Source organism: Emys orbicularis, chromosome 5, assembly GCF_028017835.1.
Source record: "Emys orbicularis isolate rEmyOrb1 chromosome 5, rEmyOrb1.hap1, whole genome shotgun sequence".
Classification (NCBI taxonomy): Eukaryota; Metazoa; Chordata; order Testudines; family Emydidae; genus Emys; species Emys orbicularis.
The window spans coordinates 110,673,789-110,694,251 of NC_088687.1; the positions used below are offsets into that span (position 1 = coordinate 110,673,789).

Genomic DNA, 20,463 nt, shown 5'->3' on the forward strand with positions numbered 1-20,463 from the left:
TTTTATAGGTCCCCTAATCAGCCAGGCTCCGCCCCCTAATCAGGGCTCGGGGCTCAGCACACTGCCCCTACAGGCCTCTACACACACAAGCACCACAAAGACAGACGCAAGTACAGGTACCTTCTCCTCCAATGAGACTCACTCCCACTTAAACTCCCCTGTTAGCCGCCCTGTTTGCCGACCGCTGCTCGCTGCTAGGTTGTCATGCAGGTCCCTACATCTGTACCCTAAAGTTCAGAGTGGGGAAGGAACCCTGACAATAGTAAAGAACAGAATTATCAGACACATAGATGAACACAATTTGTTGGGGAAGAGTCAGCATGGCTTTATGTAAAGGGAAATCATGCCTCACCAATCTCTTAGAATTATTTGAGAGAGTCAACAAGCATGTGGACAAGGGTGAACCAATGGATATACTTGGACTTTCAGAAAGCCTTTGAGAGGTCCCTCACCAAAGGCTCTTAAGCAAAATAAGCAGCCATGGGGTAAGAGAGAAGGTCCTCTCTGGGATCAGTAATTGATTAAAAGGAAGGAAACTAAGGATAGGAATAAATGGTCAGTTTTCAGAGTAGAGAGAGGTAAATAGCAGTCCCCCTCAGAGATCTGTGCTGTTAAACATATTCATAAATGATCTGGAAAAAGGGGTAAACAGTGAGATGGCAAAATTTGCAGAATATACAAAATTACTTGATAGTTAAGTCCAAGGCAGACAGTGAAGCGTTACAAAGGAGCCTTGTGGCGGGGTGACGACTCCTGCTGGTTGTCCAGGGTATTAGCACTCCAGCCTCCAGAGCGCCCTCTGCAGGCCGGCTGATGTCTCGCCTGCCGCTGGCCCCCCGTGTCCCTCCCAGACCCCGGTGCCCTTTGCTCAGGGGTTCTGCCCACCGCAGCACCCCTTCACTTTGGGTCTCCCCTCCCAGGGAAACCCCCAAACCCCTATCCCCACCTTGCCTCAGTGGCTACTGCCAGTCATCATCTAACCCCTGCTCCCTGGGGCAGACGGCAGTTTGTAAACCACTCATCATCGGCAAGGGGGGTTGGACCAGCTGCCTCTGCTTATCTCTGGGCTGCCCCTCTGCAGCATCAGTACCCTTTGTGGGCCATTAACTCGGCCTGGGGCTTTGCTAGGCTGGAGCTCCCCAGTTCCCTCTGCCCTTCCCCAGCACTGCTCCACCCTAGGTACCCTCCTCAGCTTCCCAGGCAGCCAGGTCCTTCTCTCTCTAGGGAGCTAGAGAGAGTGTGTCTGTTTTTTAGCCTCTGGCCCACAGCCTTCTTATAAGGGCCAGCTGGGCCCTGATTAAGCTCACCACAGCTGTGGCTGCTTTCCCAATCAGCTTAGCTTTCCCTGCTGCAGCCTTCTCCAGGGCTGCTTTATCCCCTTCAGGCAGATGCTTGACCTCCCCCACCCTTGACCCTGCCCCCCCGACTCTGCCCCTGCCCTGCCCCCATTCCAACCCCTTCTCCAAAGTCTCCACCCCCTCCCTGCCCCATTGGACTCCTTCCCCAATCCCCACCCCGGCCCCACCTCTTCCCTGAGCGCACCGCATTCCCCCTCTTCCCCCCTCCCTCCCAGCGCTTGCTGCCTAGTTCCCAGCTAAGCGCTGGGAACTAGGGGGAGAAGCGGGGACGTGGCATGCTCAGGGGAGGAAGCGGAGGCGGAGGTGAGCTGGGACAAGGGGGCAGGGCGGGGAGCTTGGCTTCCAGTGCGTCCTGAGCACCCACCAATTTTTCCCCGTGGGTGCTCCTGCCCCGGAGCACCCACGGAGTCGGCGCCTATGATCACTGGGCACCCAGGGAGAAGTAAAGCCAAGGTCATTAAGAGTGAGTCTCAAAGTTTCAGAGTAGCAGCCGTGTTAGTCTGTATCCGCAAAAAGAACAGGAGTACTTGTGGCACCTTAGAGACTAACAAATTTATTTGAGCATAAGCTTTCGTGGGCTACAGCCCACTTCTTCGGATGCATAGAATGGAACATATATTGAGGAGATATATACACACGTACAGAGAGCATGAAAAGGTGGGCGTTGTCTTACCTACTCTGAGAGGCCAATTAAGTAAGAGAAAAAAAACTTTTGAAGTGATAATCAAGATAATCTGGGCTAACTAAATTTGTTAGTCTTTAAAGTCTCAAAGTTAACTAGGAAGGAAATGTATAAAATAAAAATGCTGATTGGCTCAGATTTCATTGAAGTTAGAGATGAGAAAACAGTTTGGTCACTGAGTGTGTGCCTATGCCAGAGCATGAATGCTCCCACTGGCACATGACCTAATGTTTTGTCCCTCTTGGTATGTCTATACTGCAATAAAATACACGAGGCTGGCCCGTCGGCTGACTCAGGCTGCAGGGCTATAAAATAGCAGTATAGACAGCCCAAGGCCCAATTTGTTTACACTGTAATTCTATAGCATTGCAGCCTGAGCCCCGTGAGCCCAAGTCAGCTGACCCAGGCCAGCTATGGGTGTTTTATTCTAGTGTAGACACCCCCTTTGGGGCTAAGTATCTCAGTTGATGGGCTTGTATTACTACCCATAGGCTATTCCCCATCCCCATTCACTTCACTCCTGTCCCTGATGTTTATCATAAATTTTCCTTTTTTTTCCTCTTCATTTCATTCCCTTTTTCTTGTATTACTCTCCTCTCCCACCTTAGTATTTACACTACTGAAATACTGATAGACTTTTATCCTGTGCCTTGCACACACCTCATGGTAGATGCTTTGCTAGGCTACAGATATTTAGCCTCTTTTAATCTTTCTTTCATCAGTCTCTCTAGCCCCTTAATTTTTGTTGCTGTGTTTCATATTCTTTCCAGTTTCTAGATTTTTTCTGGTAACCAGGTGCCGGGTGTGCTCAAATGGGAGAGGCATAAAAACCTGGTTAGGTGGACTGAGCACAGTATTCCATCCCCACCAGAGCTGTATACAGAGACTGTTGCTTCACTGGTTTTTGATGTGCTGTTTGAGTATTCAGTCCAAAACTTCATTGTCTTTTCCTGTTGCTATACCTTCATGTAAAGTCATATATAATTTGCTGTCCATTATCTCTGCTAGGTCACTTTTAGCATTGCTGTCTCTTCTGGGATGTATCTACACTTGGAGCTGGGGTGTGATTTCCAGCTCGCGGAGACATACATATGCTAGCTCTAATTAACTAGTGTGCTAAAAGTAGTGTCCCAAGCAGTGGGAGGGGCTAGGTACTCCGACAACATGCCTAGAGTATCTGATTGGCATGTATTCAGAGCGGCTAGCCCCTTCCGCAGCTTGCCCTGCCATAGTCACGCTCTATATTTAGCTTACTAGCTCAATTAGAGCTAGTGTAAGTATGTTTCCTCGAGCTGGGAATTACTCCCCCACCTCCAATCGTAGACATACCTTAGGTATCTCCTTTCCATTGAATGTTGTTTGGGATTTAGATAAGGCCTTCTGTTTTTTAGAGACTTGTTCTAGAAGTGAAACACTTCCAAAATTTACAACAAAATGGAACCTTTCTTGTTAGATACAAAATATCATCTGATTTTGGGGGGGAAATTATGGCTAAAAGGTAAATCTTGCTGGACAGCTGAGGATGGTATTTACATAGGGATCAGAAACAAAAGCCTTGGCGACCCAGGAAATGCAGTCAAAATTAAGAGCAGTTGATAAGGTCTGTAAAGAACTTGAGACTGCTTAGTACTGAAGTGAGACCCTGATCAGTGGAATCAAACAGCATTTGCTGTGCTACGAAGGAATATTAAAGCTTGATGGGCAAACCAGATTGGATAAAGTAACTGGCCCAAAGCTAAGGCTAATAGCTTGCAAAATTCAAATCTTATTTTGAGGTTCAAAGATGATGTTTGCATACCGCTCTACCTCCTGGTTTCAGCCAAGGAAGGGAATAGAAATACCATAGGGGCTATTCCCACAGTATTTCCTTCATAGTAAATCTAAGATATACTGGAAATTTATTTGGGACTTCTGTTTTGGAAGAGGCTCAGGTAAGCATCCAAATATTGTTTAATCTGAACTTTTGGGGGGTTTGCCCATCACTGTTAGTGAAACAAAAGATAAACAAGTTAATATGTATGTGCTGTGACTGTGGAGAATGTATCCACAACCATGCAAACATCTATGGGTGGAATAAATCCCTGTGACAATGAGCCTTCTCTTTCTCAGCTGACATGTCATGTTCTTTTTTCAGAATTCTAGGTAATCGGGTGGCAGAATTAGAGAAGAAGCTGAGAACTTTGGAAATTTCTGGTTTGTGGAGTCTTCCAGGTTAGTAGAAATTCAGAAAAACATAAGAATGGCCATTCTGGGTCAGACCAATGGTCCCTTTAGCCCAGTATCGTGTCTTCCTTCAGTGGTTAATGTCAGATCCTTCAGAGGGAATGAATAGAAACTGGCGATTATTGAGTGATCCATTCCCGGTTGTCCAGTCCCAACTTCTGGCAGTCAGAGGGCTGGGGATACCCAGAGCATGGGGTTGCATCCCTGACAGGGCCGGCTTTAGCATGTGCGGGGCCCCACGCTGGGACGCGAATAGTCTCGTGCCCCCCCCCCCCCCCCGCCTCCTCCCTGCCCCATTGGATCCCTCCCCAAATCCCCGCCCTGGCCCCGCCTCTTTCCCAGCACGTCGCATTCCTCCTCCTCACCCGTCCCTCCCAGGCTTGCGCTGATCAGCTGTATGGCGGCGCAAGCGGTGGAGGGAGGGGGGAGAAGCAGGACACGGCTTTTTTTTTTTTTTTTCCGCTCCGCCGGCAGCCCCAGACGGCCCTGATCCCTGACCATCTTGGCTAATAGCCATTGATGGACCTAACGTCCATGAACTTATCTAATTCTTTTTTGAACCCATCCCCTGTCAATGAGTTCCGCAAGTTAACTGTGTGTTGTGTGAAGAAGTACTTCCTTTTGTTGATTTTAAACCTGCTACCTATTGATTTCATTGAGTTACCCTTGCTTCTTCTGTTATGTGAAAGGGGTAAATAACTTTTTTATTTACTTTCTCCATGCCATCTGTGATTTTTATAGACCTCTATCATACCTCATAGTAGTCTCTTTTCTAAGCTGACCAGTCCCAGTCTTTTTAATCTTTCCTCTGGAAAGCTGTTCCATCCCCCTAATCATATTTGTTGCCTTTCTCTGTACTTTTTTCAGTTCTAATATATCTCTTTAGAGCTGGGGCAACCAGAACTCTATGCAGTATTCAAGGTGTGGGTGTACCATGGATTTATATATATGCATCGATATTTTCTGTCTTATCTATCCCTTTTCTAATGGTTCCAAACATTTGGTGACCCTTTTCTTTTTTTTGCCTGCCACTGAACATTGAGCAGGTGTTTTCAGAGAACTGTGCATGATGACTTTTTTTTTGGGTGATATCAATTTAGACTCCATCATTTTGTATGTATAGTTGGGATTGTTTTCCAATGTGCATTACTTTGCATTTATCAGCGTTTAATTTTATCTGCCATTTTATTGGCCCATCACCCAGTTTTGTGAGATCCCTTGCATTGTTAAGTGTTTGGGTGTCTGTTTCCATATTAAGATTTCAATGTACAATTTTTGTGAGAAACTTGTTAAAAATATAGCCAAGTTTCAGTGGCTAGTGGTTTTGAAAAGATGGATGTTCAACACTTTTTGGGAAAATCCAGCTTAAGGTGTGTCAAGTTGGAAACCCAAAATCACTAGTCACTTGTGAAAATGCTGGTTTTACACACATTTTAAATCCAAATATAGTAGACAGCAGAAAAAATACCCTTTGGCGAATGCAAGAAACAATCAAACTATCACTATGGGTTGTAGCTGAAAAATATTAACGATCTGATTTAAATGTTAGTATAAAATCATACAACTTAAGATATTAGAGCCAGGTTTTTTTCAACACGTTTTATTGATTTATTTTAGTTAAATGTGCATTGTTCGATTACATTCATTTTTGGTTATTTTTCTCTCATTACACCTAATTGTTTCTCCTTTAATCATCTTTCTCCTTGATGTTCACACCACTAGGTTATGTTTGTGGTAACAATTTCCCACTGCTGCTACCATTAGAGGTACCTACACTAGTGTAGACAAGGTTCCAAGTGTTCTAACCTATATCATTTAGGTCTAAGCTCACCAAAAAACAGCTAATATTTAGCAATGTATCTGAAGAGTCCTAGTGACAAATCTCTCCAGTTCCACTCCTGATGTTAGTTTTAACTCAAATCCTCTTGATGCAAGATGCAGATAAAATAATTATCTTGAGTCACACTAATATAGGTTTACATTCTAATAGAAATGTAATGGGTATTTAACATATTGGCATTCTACTTTGTTTAAAAAATGTTGTTCAGTGAAATTCATAGTTCATAAATGCAATGTTTGGTCTTTGCAGAAATGTATAAAAAATAAATAAAAAATAGAATAAATGGAATGCTGAGAGCTTGCTCCATTGTTAGTCTAGTTAGGTAAGACATCCAATTAATATTAATACAATAACTGTTTCTTTTCTTCCTTTCTTTTGCTGCCTGAAGGCCTGAGCTACAATGTCTCAGTGGGATTTGGGAGTAGGTTCTACTTGACATGTATATTTTTAGTAACTAATTTTAGCAGTACGTTAAACATTGTCACAGCATGTAAATAAATGGAAATGTTATCTAAACATTTTTATGTTTGTCAGATTAAGATGTTCAAGTGAGTGAGTTAGATGTCCACAAGGGAAATAGAGACTACTGCACAAGACAGTTCTTTTAAATTGGGAAAAATGATAATAAAGGATGATGCTCAGTAGTTGTAACTGAATTTTACACTAGATTGCGACTTGCATCAAACAGTGAGGTTTATTTCTTCGTTTAACCAGAGAAGCAGTAAATTAAGAATGCACTTGTGTTTCCAAGTGTGATTGAGCTCAGAGATACCAAATATGAGTCTTGTGACACCCAGTGGGATCACGAAAACTTTTTCAGGTGGTTACAAACTGGCCTCTGCTCTGTAAAATACCATCTCATATCAGTACTGTGAGAACTATCATAAGAATGTTGGCTTGAGTGAAGGGTGAGAGCACCTGCTCTGATTGATGCTAGAAGAAAGATTTTCAGAAGAAAACATCGCTTGATTTACAGTGAGTTGAACTTTTTGTCATTGGAAAGACTTGCCAGTGAGAGCTGACTTTCAATCATACTTGTGAAACAGGCACATCATTCTAGTTTAATACATTTCAGGTTCCTAAAAGCAGAATGAGTATTGCTACCTAAACATCGCCAGCAATAGACTATTTACTTAGCCCAGCACCATGCCACCTATTTACAAATAGAAATAGCCTTAACATTCATTCTTTGCCAGCCTGTAGGAGAAATGGTTTGATAGTTTGTAGGTTCTTTAGTTGGTTGGTTTTTGTTTGTAGGCTTGCATGTAGGGGGGGAAAACTGGGTAAGCGAAATCAAATAAATGAATTTTGTGTTTGAAAGTGGTGAGGTCCGCAGTTGTCACCTTTTGTCAGGGGTGAGTTCCATAGAGTGGGTCTCAATCCTGCAAAATTTCTCTTTCACATTTAGGAATCTCCCTTACTGGCTGATGGTTTCATTGTTCAGCCAAACTCAACCTGTCACGAGAGAGCATAGTTGTGTTGGGAGAGGTCTTGGGCGTGGATTTGTTCTGATCTCATTTACATAAGTTTGTCTCTGCTGAGGGTGGAGCAAAGATGGGGTTTCAGTATCCTGGTAGCATTTCAATCTTTTATTGGTTGCCTAGATACCACGGTGTTTGTTGCATTAGAAATGTGTATGTCACCCCACTTCTTAGACTTTGGTGTAATTGGACACTTTACATCAGCAATTGGTTTATAAGCTATTGTGGTCTCAACAACCAATTCCCAGCGCAAAAGGATTAAGTGGAGTCCAAGAACAGTTCTCTTGCTTTTCTTTGTATGATCACAGGAAATGCTGCAGATGGCTTTTGTTACTCAGCAGCCACCCACTTAAAACATGCAACTCCTCAACTGGCCTATCTCCAGAGGGAGTGATGTATTTTGTTCTGAGGCAGTTAGGTTTGACCTTCTTTGAGCGGATATTTAAAGGGAGGTGAAAACTTGACGGAATTTACAAAACTCCATGTGAGAACAGCGTATTCCTCTAAAGAAAGGAGGAAACAAACTTATGTTGTCATGTATAGCTCTCTTGTTTGCCTGCTTATTTTCAGCCCTGTACATTTTTAACCAGAAATCCCCCCGAAAGCTCCCTAAATTGAGGATGTGCCTTCCAGCAGCTATATGTGGAGAAGAATAACATACAGAAGTGAGCTAGTTCCAAGCACTCAATCAAAATTACATTTGATAGCCCCATTCATACCATGCTTCACAGAATATGGGGCAGCAGTATTCAAACCTCCCACTTACAAGGATGTGAATCACTGTTATGATGTATGAATAAGGCTGCAAGTCTGTCACGGAAGTCATGGCTTCCTGGGCCAGCAGCAGCAGTTTGGATGTGTGGGAGGGGGCTCAGGGCTAGGGGCAAGGGTTTGGAGGATGCGGGGGGGGGGGGGTGCGATTACCTGGGGTGGGGCCCCCCTGCAGCTCCTAGGCGATAGAGGAGCGTGGGGAGGGGAGGTGGTCTGCATGCTGCGCACTGCTGGTACCCACAGGCCCCGCCCCTGCAGCTCCCATTGGCTGTGGTTCCTGGACAATGGGACCTGCAGCATCCGGCGCTTGTGGCGGGAGCAGCAGAGGAGCTCCTGCCTGGGCCCCTGTCTCCGCTGCCTAGGAGCTGCAGGGACGCGGAGCCGGGTAGGAAGCCTCCACCAGACTCTCCCCTCCCCCAGTACAAGCGGGGGTCCCGGATCACCTCCCCCAGCACCCGCGGCGCCCCTGGGGCGTGCACACCCCAGAGCAACCCAACCCAAGTTTTACTTAGGGCAGGTATTTTTAGTAAAAGTCATGGACCGGTCATGGGCCTGTGAATTTTTGTTTATGGCCCGTGACCGGTCCATGACTTTTACACAAAATACCTGTGTCTAAAAGGTAGCCTTATATATTAATAAGACTCTTTAGGCAGGTCAGACAGTATTGCTTAGATGATGATGATGAACTGACTACTTTGTGGAACCAGTTGGCTTCAAAGGGGATGGCGAAAGTTATAAAAGTGAATGTGTTTACTGGGTAACAGCTGGTTGGAAGTCAAACTGCTTTGGTGTTTGTACTGGAAGCCACAAGCATCCCAGCTTAGGCTTTACTTTTCTGAATCTGACATGCCGTGCAAGGTGCTCAGAATAAACAACTCCGCTGGCTCCCATTCTGTCTAGGAAGAGACATTTCTGTTTTTTTAAATATCTCCACAGACTTGCTCCATCCTGTGTCATAAACCTTTCATGTCATTACTCCCAACCACCTCTGTTCATCTAGCCCTGCCCATCTCTCCATGCAGTCTTACCACTGTTGTAGAGAAAAGCCTTTCCCCCTTCAGCTTGTGCCATTTGGAACAGCCCTTAGGTTTGTTCTGCCTCATCAGCTGCCCACCTTCGATTTTCAGCTGAAAACTTGTCCCTTTTCCTTTACATTATAGTTTTTCTCACTCTGCTATCTAACTCCATAATTTTATTATTTGCTATAGAAGACGCAGAGTTAAAATGCAAATTGTTTAAGTTGGAATTCTGATCTTGATCCGGTCAAAACTTCTCCAGCATTATTATTTTATGTGTTTTACTGTAACACACAGACCCCAGCAAGGTCAGATCTCCGTTGTGTTAGACACTGAACAGACGTGGAAGCATGGTTACAGCCAAATTTTTCAAAAGTGACTAGAGATTTTGGAATCCCAACTTGACATCTGAAGTAAGGGACCTGATTAAAGGGAGGGTCCTCAGAACTTCCTGAATAGCAGACTCCTTAAGGTGTTTACAGACTGGACACCCAAAAATTGAGGACCCCAAAATCACTAGTCCCTCTTTAAAATCATAGCTTTTGACACTGATGTAAGACAACATGCAGAGTATACTCAAACAAATTTGGTAATACAAACGTGTCATCTTATTTGTTTAATGAAGACAAGGGGAGCAGTAGCAATAGTCTGAGCAGATCATCTATTGAGACCTTATTTATTAGCTGGGAGTGTTCTATAGGCCTCACAGAAACTTGCAAAATTATATCCATAGTGGAACTGGGAAATTACACCCTTTTGGTCTGACATGGAACCAGACCCCTTAGAAATGGATTTTGGTCCATGGATTAAAATCCCCAAGCCCTCCTTTTTCTTGCAATATTACTGTTTGTGTTTACTGCCTATCTCATAATTTATTCTAATACTATAAGCCTTTGGGGATACAATTTATATAAAAAATAGGGTACAAAATTGCATTTGTAATATTGCAGGTACAGCAATGAAAGCTGAATGTAGAGGGTAAAAGGACAGAGTGAAATGTTTGTTGGCGTGGTGTGCTCCTAGAGTCTAGATGTAAATGATCTCTGCATTAGTGTAACGCTTTAATCTAAAAATAATACTTTCTGCATCACTTCTAATATGATCTGATTATAGCAGAATACAGCAGCAGCTGGTCGTCTTTCAGCAAATTAGAGAACTGCCCTTTAACCAGTAGTGTTGGTAGAAATGAGTGTCTGCTTTTTGTATTTGGCTAGTGCACTTCAGCTGCAGTACATTGGTACTTTGTTCTGCAGAAAAAATCATTTTAAGAGCTACTTTACATATCACTCTACTTCTTTTTGTAAGGGCAGAAAAAACTAGTTAAACTGCAAGATGTTTTTAAACAAAACCAAACTCTTTGGTGATCACTCATTACAATCAGCTACTGAATCTTTCCAATGCTTTCTTCGTTTCAGGTGGAAAAGATACCATAACATTCAGTGACCCAACCCTGCCTGTTCTACAGAGGTCAAGATCGCCATTGCTAACATTTGCTGACAAGCCACAACAGAATCAAGCACAGAGGCATGAAGGTGAGCATGTAGGACAGAGATGGGTCGACACTACACGTCTTATCAAATACAGTAAAAGTAAAAGCCAAGGTTTCATGCCAGTATAGCAGAAGGTAAAGATTCTGTGATCACAAAGATTAAGTAAATCAATCACAACCAAAGTGGGGGATCATCACAGTTTGAACAGGCATGGAGGGACTGATAAATGACTGTATAGTGACTTGCACAGTGCTAGAGGTCAGGTTTTAGCAGCTCAAAGGAATTTTGCAACATAGCTGTATGCCATAGGAAAGCAACACATTGTACCTGTGTAAAGCTGGCTCCCTCCTGTTCTCCTCCCCTCCCCCCTTTACAGTGTATGACTATGGAAAAAGAACAGGAGTACTTGTGGCACCTTAGAGACTAACAAATTTATTAGAGCATAAGCTTTCGTGGGCTACAACCCACTTCTTCGGATGCATAACGAAGAAGTGGGTTGTAGCCCACGAAAGCTTATGCTCTAATAAATTTGTTAGTTTCTAAGGTGCCACAAGTACTCCTGTTCTTTTTGCGGATACAGACTAACACGGCTGTTACTCTGAAACCTGTGACTATGGAAAGCAGACTATGGAACAAGCTTAGCACTCTCCTGCATTAGACCTGATCTACAGATGAAAGGCTTCCTGATTGTGCCTGGCAAATTGAAATAAACCCCTGCTGTTGAGCAATTGATTCTTCTTTTATATTCATGCATGCATTTTGTTAAAATCCTTTCCCAATCACAGGCTCTAAGATCTTTCCTTAAAAGTCCAGCTCAGCTCTATTTGATACTAAGAGCAGGCTAATATTTTAATGAAAACACGACTTTTCTTTAGTTTTTCTTGGTGGACAGGGAATAGATTTTGAGACTTGCCTATCAGCATTTGGATAAGCTATTTAATGGCTATAAAATTTTTGGCATGCCCAGATCTTATTCAGTCAGCCATGAAGCATTGTAAATGCTTTTGATATTAATTCCTCAAATTAAATAGATCATGGCTTCATTTTGACTTTATTATCCATGTTATCAGATGATTGACAGCAATTGATCACTTTTAGTCTTGATCAACTGATTTTTACTGTGCTAAAAATAGAAAATTAAATCATATTTAACCACGCCTTCATTGAATATATATGTAACTTACAAATATTAATTTTCATTTTAAATAATCATTGGTTCTAATTAAATCTTCACTCTCTGAAAGTGTTTAGTTGATATCGTTATATTGACTTTGCCTTGTTATTTATCATTGTGTGCAGGGCTGGTAGCACTGCCTACTATTAAGGTTGCGCAACATTTCCCATTATAAGACACTGCATTCACTTGCATGTAACCTTGCTGAACTCCAGCCATTTGGGTTGAAATTTTCCATGCTGGGTGTCTGTCTCAGCCAGAATTGTTTTTTAGGGTTTTTTTGTTTTTGTTTGTTAAATTTCAGCCAAAACAGTTTAGCTGTTTCTGAGAACAAAGATCACTCCTCTACTGCAAGCAAACACTTGCAAAACACATCCCCCTCTAGTAGTCCACAGTGAGGATGACAATCTACCACTGCTGTCAGTTACTCTGTTAGCTCAAGTAACAGAGGCCTCTGTGGTGCAACCTAATTTGGCTCCCTTGTGCAGATGCACTATGATGCTGTCTTTAATTGCATAATCCGTTCTTTCTGAATTGTTTTTGTATAGTTATATTCAGTGTTTGGATTTTGTTGTAATGATACACTTAAAATGTTAAAATATATTGAGAGAGAAGGAAAAAAGCTGCTTTTTTTTTTTTCTGCCCCTGCCTTGTCTTAGGCTGCTATCAAAGCATGTTATTCAGGTAAAATGTAGGGTTAATTATATAACTTCATTATTGGAAAAAGGCTTATAGAAAGAGAAATGGATCTTAACGCCTAAAAGTGGCATTGTCTTGGCCTATTACTGATCTCTTGTGGCCGGAAATTCTACAACCCTGGGCCTTACGCAGAAAAAGATCTTCCTTGAAAGTTTTGTCCTAGGCTCCATCAGCTATAATGTCCCTCTTTATCACAGCTGTCAGAGTTATGTAAGAGAGGCTATCTCTGAAATAACTAGACCCTATCCAGTAAGAACTTCCCACTGTTCTGATTGGTTCTGTTCTTTGAAGTGAGTCCAGAATGGGATAGTTAATTTGTGCTCTGATCAATCTTTTACCATGGTGGTGGGGCACTGGTATTTCACTAGCTAGATCATCTTCTGCATGGCTTTCTTGGTCAATGCCCCATGCATATAAATTCATATAACGTACACTAGTATGACGCTGTCCCATTTCTCTCTTAGCAAAACAGAATGGAAAACAAGATGAAATTTATGCTGTTTCAACAGAGTTGACAGTTCCAGAGGAAGCTGCTACGGTCTACGACAATTCCCAAGCAAACATAAATAACAGTAACCAAACTAAGCCTTTTCATCCCTCATTACCCAAGTTTCCTTCTGAGGAGGAAGAAATAAACAGTCTTGGAAGTAAAATAATTAAATTGACAGAAGAACAGGCAGCTGCAGAACTGGAAGGGAGCAGAACAGAAAGTCTACCGGAGGGCCGGAGTACAATGGACCAATCCGAACTTAGCAGCTCATCCAAGGAAGAGTCCCCCTTATCCAGCCCTGACCCATTTGACCCTGCGGAGCCATCAAACTCCAAGAATGAGCATGCAGCTGAAAATTGGGTCCTGAAAGACCGTGAGGCAATCTCAGAGAATGAATGTGAAAATGTAAGTAAGAGAAAGGGTGGAAATGGCAACACACTGGACGCTGAAGACACAGAAGGATGTGGAGAACTAACTGTTTCAACCTCTGACTTGAGCAACATCTCCAGTAATCCCCCTGAACCTGAGTGTGACAAATCATCTGATCCTTCTGAATGCTCTGAATATTTGGATAACAGCATGGCTTGTGGTATGAAATCCAAGATCTCAAGCTTCTCCCTTTCATCCTCTTACAGTGGAAGCTGTACTGCCATGAATACGGATAGTCACCAAATTAATCTGCCATAGAATTGGGTTTTTTACATCGGTCTGTCAGCATTTGTCCATTAAAAAGATGTTTTTCTATTAACATTGACTGTGCTTAACCAAAATAATGTAAATATATAAAATGGATAGGACTTGAAAATGATGGGGGCCAGGGTTAATGATGGCTCTGGTGTTTACAGTGATTGAAGTTTCTAGAGAGACTGACATAATTTAGAAAAAATGGGGCCAGGAGACTCACCATTATCCTTTATCATGTCAAGTCCTAGCTGGGTCTCCATAGCATGTATATTCTTGTCCAATGCACAATGCTTACTGCTGTGTATTTTAGGGGTTTCAAATGGCTGTTTTCAGCAGATGAAAATTTGAAATGATAAACTGAAAGAATGTAAAGGTAACAGGCTTTTGTTTATTTTTCCCAACTTGCATTCTCTCTGTGCATATTGCTGTGAGGGCATAGTTAGAATAGCAGCATTTGACCCCTACTGAAAAGCAAAATGGTTTTGAAAAGTAGCCCCTGCACATGCAGTTTCCATCTCTTAAACCTCCATATCTCCTCTACATTCCTCTGAAGTTTTCCTTCCTCCGCTCGCCCCAAGAAAACACAGGGGACTTATGTCACAAAGTATTAAGGCCCCATTCCAGCTGAAGCTCTTAAAGCTGCTCTAGTACAGGGAAAGTTCCCCGGGGAAGTAAAAAATCATCCTAGGGGGCATAGCAGAGCTGCCCAGGGGGAGGAGAACTTGTGTGTACATAGGCCAGCTTCCTATTGTGTGCTGCTAGTGCCAAGTCATGGGACTATGTTCCTACCCCTTGGGCTGGAGTCACCTGTGTGGCCCCTGGTGGGAGACTAAGTGGATCTAGGCCTATCTCCACTTTTATTAGGTATAAAACAAAAATGTGACTCTGGAGTGCAGATAACTCTTCCTTTCCTCCCCCAGCTCACCGGTCTTTTGGATAGTGGTGGGGTTATTCTTTGGGCCCCAGTCGCCCTTTTAAAATTCTTCCCAAGCTGATACGTAGTCCGCAAGAAAAACCTTCTGGTGTTAGAGTGGAGGGCATGCAGAGCAAGTCCCCAGCTCTCTAGTGATGGAGTTGTGCCACTCTGCTCCGGGGAAGGCAGCGGCAAGGGAATACTTAATGTTGGAGTTCACAGCTGTTAGAGCTGGGGAGGCACTTCCTCTCCTCTTTTTAGAATAGGGAACAGTCTCTGCAGCTGTGGAGTGTCTATGGGCTAGCAGCCGTGGAGGCAATTTTTCTGCTGGCTTGGGACCTAATTGTCTGTAAATGTTCATTTCTCACTCCTAGAACTTGAAACCAATCAGAGAGAATTAAACCAAATTTAATAAACTACTACTAATAAAAAGGAGAATCCCTCCCAGATTGAGCCTTTGTTTGACAAATATCTGCCAGCTGCAGATTTTTACAGCCCACTTGTCAGCTACTGAAAAACAGGGTTTGTATTAGCAGCACTGACAAACTCGTCTCTATATGGATCTGAACTAGCAGGTGCTGCCATAATCAAAGGTGTTTTGATTCCATTAACAGTTTGTGCTTGGCAGAAGAAAGAATATATGTAATGGTTACATCTGAATATAATGAATGATGGGAGGCTGAAAAATGTGACCTGCCTCTTGTTTTTGTGCATTCCCCTAAGAGGGGCATGCATGTAACCCTTTCTCTGCTGTCTGTCTGCTCTTTCGTTGCTGTGTGCAGGCAATAAAGGAATACTTGCATGACTCCTCTAAAATGCTTCCTTTCTACTTAAAGGGACTGTGGCATTGCATCACACTGGTATCAACAACAGCCCCCTTTGAACCACTTTGTTCCAAATTCAGATGCCTTGGGGGCATGCTACACTGAAAAGTTTAAGCTTTCTTCCCTGGCCCCAGATATATTTATGTTCCTCAAAACCCAAAGACCAAGAGGGACTGTTGCTATTAATGGAAAAATAATGGATTACATTATTGACTCAGTTATTTATGACAGCACTGGCAAGCATGAAGAAAAATAGACATGCACTGAAATAATTGAAGAGATTTTTACAGGGTTTTGTAATATTTAAAATATTACCCTCCGTGTAATGTTTATTCCAAGGTGTGTGTTCCTTTCCATCTTTCATCACAGCCTGAGGCGTTCCGAAGCTAAGTGCTAGTGAAGTTCTGAATAAAAATGCAGCCAGAATTGAGGCTGGCTTTGATTTTTTTTTTTTTTTTTTAATCCCTAAATGTCAGTGTTTGTATATACAGCTTAACTCTGAAATGTTGAAGGTATGTGTGTGCTTGATTCTCCTCTCCCCTACATTGGCGTAGAGGCCTGAGGCAAAGCTCATTGAAGTCAATGGGAGGCTTTTTCTTGTCTACTGTTACAGGCTTTGGATCAGTCATTAAATTAGGAGTAACCCCACTGAAATCATTATGGTAATGGTGTAAAGTCAGAGCAGACTCAGGCTGACAAGTATCTTTAGCACATAAAACTGTCTTGTTTCTGTCCTGATATGGCTGGCAGGCTGCTCTTTGAAAAACCTCTTGTAAATTAGATCTTTCTATGGATTAATCTCTCCCCGTTCCTCCCCACCTAAATTCCTCTTCTGTATCCTTGCAACCACTTGCTGGCACAGACTCTGGCTAGGAGGCTCCCTGCAGACCTCACTTCAGTACCACATCATTGCCCTGTCTACAGGGAGTCCAGTGCAATGCAGTTTGTGCCCTTTTCCACACAGGGGACTCTGCATCCTCCCAGCTGTGCTCTTAGCCTTCATCCTTGGGACTTGAGCCTTTACAGGCTGATGAAGCTTCAATACTGCACCAAACCACTCTTAAAGTAAGATTTGTTTGCTGCAATAAAATTACAATTGACTCTGAATGTTGGGGGGGGGGGTTATTTTCCTTTTACTGGTGCTGCTGTTACACTAGTATAACTGTTGTCTTTACTGAAATTACTTCTGATTTACACCAGCTGGGAGAAGAATCAGGCCTTCTCTGTTGAGACCTACATGCTGTCTCTGTAGGACTTTAAACCATGCTCTGACAGGCATACCCAACCATAAACTTTATCACTAATGTGGGAGGGCAGGAGACAGAGTGGCAGCTTCAAATGCAACATTTCAAAAACTGATTTTTAAGAATGCTGTTTCATAATCAGACCAGATGACTTCCCTTATTCTATACCATTTTGAAAGACAATGAACTTGTACTGGAGCCCAGCAGCAAATACATGTCTTACCTGGGAGAAATGGAAAAAAGAAGACACAAGACCCTTAAAATTAAACCTATTTCAGAAAAGGTGTTCACCGAATCTTTAAAATGTAAGTTTGTGAAAATGACAGATTAAGAATCATCTTTTAAAGCACTGCTTCCTTTCTAAGTGAGACTATTTTTATGCATAGGGTAACTTGTATAATAAAGAAATTTAGAATTTCTTTAATCCACATGAGCTCAGGAATGTATTTTAGAATCTTAACTGAGATTAATTTTTAAAAGATTGGGATTTTTTTTTTACCAGTTGCTGTTTTATAGTTTTATTTAAAGAAAGATATAGCTTTTATTTATTTGCAAGCCTTTCCTTTGTTGCATTCTACAGACACCATGCAACATGACAACTATATATATAAATCTATATATTTTGGCTCCTGGAATAAAGACAAATTTCCAGATTTGTTGTCTCTTATCTTCTCCCTTATTAATATGGGAGGAACGTTAATTATACCTTAGTGTTTTATCAGTGGGTCATGTATTAAATTGTGGTCATACTTACTTTTTATAAAACAAGGAATGTAAAGATTTTATTCAATAACTTTCTTCAGTTTGTATAAAACAATCTAAATTGAAAGTCTTTTCTACTGTCACTTATTCCTTGCAATCTGAACAGACTAATTTCCTATATTTGTGTGGGTATGGAAGATCACACTATGTACACTTGCCTTCAAAATACATTAATTTAAAAAATATATACAGTATTTATAGTGTGTGAACAGCATTACACAATTTTACCTGAGGTGTTATCTAGTAGTAAGCTCCCCAAAATTTCCAGGCTACTTACTATTTAAAAAAAAAAAAAAAAGCCAGAACAGTTCTTGTAAGTCTACTTTCAAATGTAAACAATGTGACTCGGTTACGGCGTATGGATAACTCAAACCAGTTAAGCTTATACATGTTGGAGAATAAAACCTCCAAATATAAGTAGAATGGTATAATGGATCAGAAGTTAAAAATAGAAATAATGTCTATACTCTCCCTGAATCTGAGGAGAAGGCTATTATCTAGCTCTACCAGGCTACCACACAAAGCTGTTGAAGTTATAGAAATCTTTATACTTTTCAGATATGTAGAAAAACACTGCAGAGCATCTTAGCCAAAAGCAGTTTTTCATTAATTTGTCTTTTTCTTTGTACCTAAGCTTGTGATCGCTCAAGAGATCCATTAGAATGGACAAGCTTTTTCCAGATTTCATAAACTAAATATTTTGCTAGTCTTACCATGTTGCACTAAACTTTTGAGCTGAATAAATGGGACTTTTGAGTTTAAAAAAAAAACTACATTGCAAAGTTGAGTTGATGCTGTTTTTTTATTAATCTGCTTACGGCAGGGAAAAACATCTATAGAGCAGTATGCGTTTCTTAGAGAGCAGCAAGACAGAGACTCAATGGAAACAGGAAACCTTTCCCATGTGTCTCAATGGGATCAATTACATGGACTATATCTATTCTGTGCTGCCTAGGCAATAGATGGCATGTTGGTCTTTAGTTAGGCCTGGTTGTTTTGTGCTCATTTGTGATCCTCTTCTTCCTCCTCTCTGTAATGTCAGGAAACTTTTGCTCCCATAAATTCTTGTTGCATATCCCAATGACACAGCAAGCTAGACGTCTGCCAGCGTTTCCATTCTCCAAACTGGCTTTATTGTTACCCTTGCCCATGTCATCTTCCTGCTCATGGATCACAATGGATCTCCCCATGATGGAGTAGGGGCCAAACAGAGTGGCGAGCAGATTTGGCTTGTATTTTCTAATTTTGCCTTCTTTAGAGTAGAAGTTGCCAAAATCCCCTGGATGGCGAGGGTGGTTCACGTTGAAAGGGTTATAGTGCCCCCCAGTAGAGTCACAGCTGTTGCTGAGGTCTCCGAGCTTATGGATGTGAATAGCTCTGCCAGACTGATTGCTGCCTGACGGAAACCCATTCAAGTCAAAGAGAGCCTCTAGTTTTCCATTTGGGTAGGACTGTCTGAACAAGACTTGGCCTGTCACCTGTGGCTTGTCAGCATCTAGATTGGAGCTGGGCTTGACTTCACAAGTGGCATAACCTATCCGGTTAGTCGTCTCATTGATGAACTGTGGGTAGAGTAAATTCTGCCACAGGTCATTCACTTTTTTCTGTATGTCTTGAAGTGGGCTGTCTCCATTGGAATCAGCCTCACCTTCTCCCCTCACAACACCAGATGCAGAGAGGCCCAGGCTGATGACCAGGTAAAGGAACAGAAACATGTTTGCAATTCCCAACCTGCAAAATACAAAAGGCTACAAAGAGGCAAGGGAAAAAGTTCCATGATTTTTTTATTCTATGTGGAAGGAAGAGTAACCCATTATGGCGAAAGGGACAGGCACATCATTAGCTTTTAATATTACCAAGCAAAACAGCTGAACTGTGTGGTCACGACACACTCAGCTTATTTCTAAATCTCTCTACAATGATTAATCATCTGACTAACCTAGAATGCTCTCTTCATATGCAGTTTTTAAAGATACATAAACTACCAACTATGACTGTAAAAATATCAGCAATCTAGAGTGCAGAGCAGGTGTGCAATATCTTCCTTCTTGAAGAAATCAAATCTAAACTTTATTCAATTTTTGAATTAGTATTGAGAATTTTTTCTCTAAATCAAACCCCACAAGGAAAATCTGCCAGGAGACTTCTTATGGGCTACATGTTTGCAGCCAACTGATTATTAAAAACAATTCCAATGTTGCCTACCTTTTCAAAGATTTTCCAAAAGCTCTTCACAGTGGGTTGCAGTCTCTGTTTTTGCAAACGAGTAGTGATCAGCCCAAATTCCAGACCTCTCTGCAGTTGAGGCTTATGAGAGCTGCGTGTTTATGTAAAAGTTGGGTAACACTAGTTCATGGGAGTGGCCAATAGAACTCTGGGAAGAGAGGAGGAAAAAGTTTAACTAGTAACTTTTTAGAAAGGGTAAACAGTTTGTCTCCTTTTCCAGAGTCCCTACAGCAAACTGGCTCTAAGACCTCCCTGACTTTCAAAAAAAAAAAAAAAAAAAATTGGTTACCAAGCTTTTAAGTTAATCTTCCCTTTCATGATTTCATGTGTGTATTTAAAGCATATGAGTGCCGGGGGAGAAGGAGAATTTTGTCAGGGTACAGTCATCTTTGTTTAGACAGTTCTTCCACTTAAATCTATCATTTGTCCCAGATTTTGCTAGATGCTGCATTTTATTTTATTAGAAATAGTGTTAGCAGCTGCTTTAATATCAGGACACGATTTACATGGACACATACAGAGCTGCTGGGATTACAGAATCTGAAAGGCACAACTAGAGCTTAAAGCAGCAGTTCTCAACCAGGGG

General features: G+C 42.0%; 2 protein-coding genes across 2 annotated transcripts in view; one reads left to right on the forward strand and one right to left on the reverse strand.

Annotated features, from left to right (window-relative positions):
- Window positions 1-14,044, forward strand: part of CCDC149 (coiled-coil domain containing 149) — a 75,360-nt gene extending 61,316 nt beyond the window's left edge. Inside the window, exons 10-13 of the mRNA XM_065405350.1 lie at window positions 4,175-4,251; window positions 6,492-6,524; window positions 10,787-10,903; window positions 13,199-14,044. Of these exons, the coding sequence (XP_065261422.1) occupies window positions 4,175-4,251; window positions 6,492-6,524; window positions 10,787-10,903; window positions 13,199-13,911 (940 nt within the window). The 3' untranslated portion in view covers window positions 13,912-14,044. The remainder of the gene's footprint in view (window positions 1-4,174; window positions 4,252-6,491; window positions 6,525-10,786; window positions 10,904-13,198) is intronic.
- Window positions 14,045-18,628: 4,584 nt separating this feature from the next.
- SOD3 (superoxide dismutase 3) lies at window positions 18,629-19,366 on the reverse strand. The gene has a single exon (XM_065405618.1). It carries the CDS (start codon window positions 19,364-19,366, stop codon window positions 18,629-18,631), a length of 738 nt encoding a protein of 245 aa, XP_065261690.1.
- Window positions 19,367-20,463: the final 1,097 nt, after the last annotated feature.

Bases quoted from the DNA above. Each gene is read 5' to 3' on its own strand.
- SOD3 (XM_065405618.1), bottom strand. From the start codon at position 19,366: ATGTTTCTGTTCCTTTACCTGGTCATCAGCCTGGGCCTCTCTGCATCT.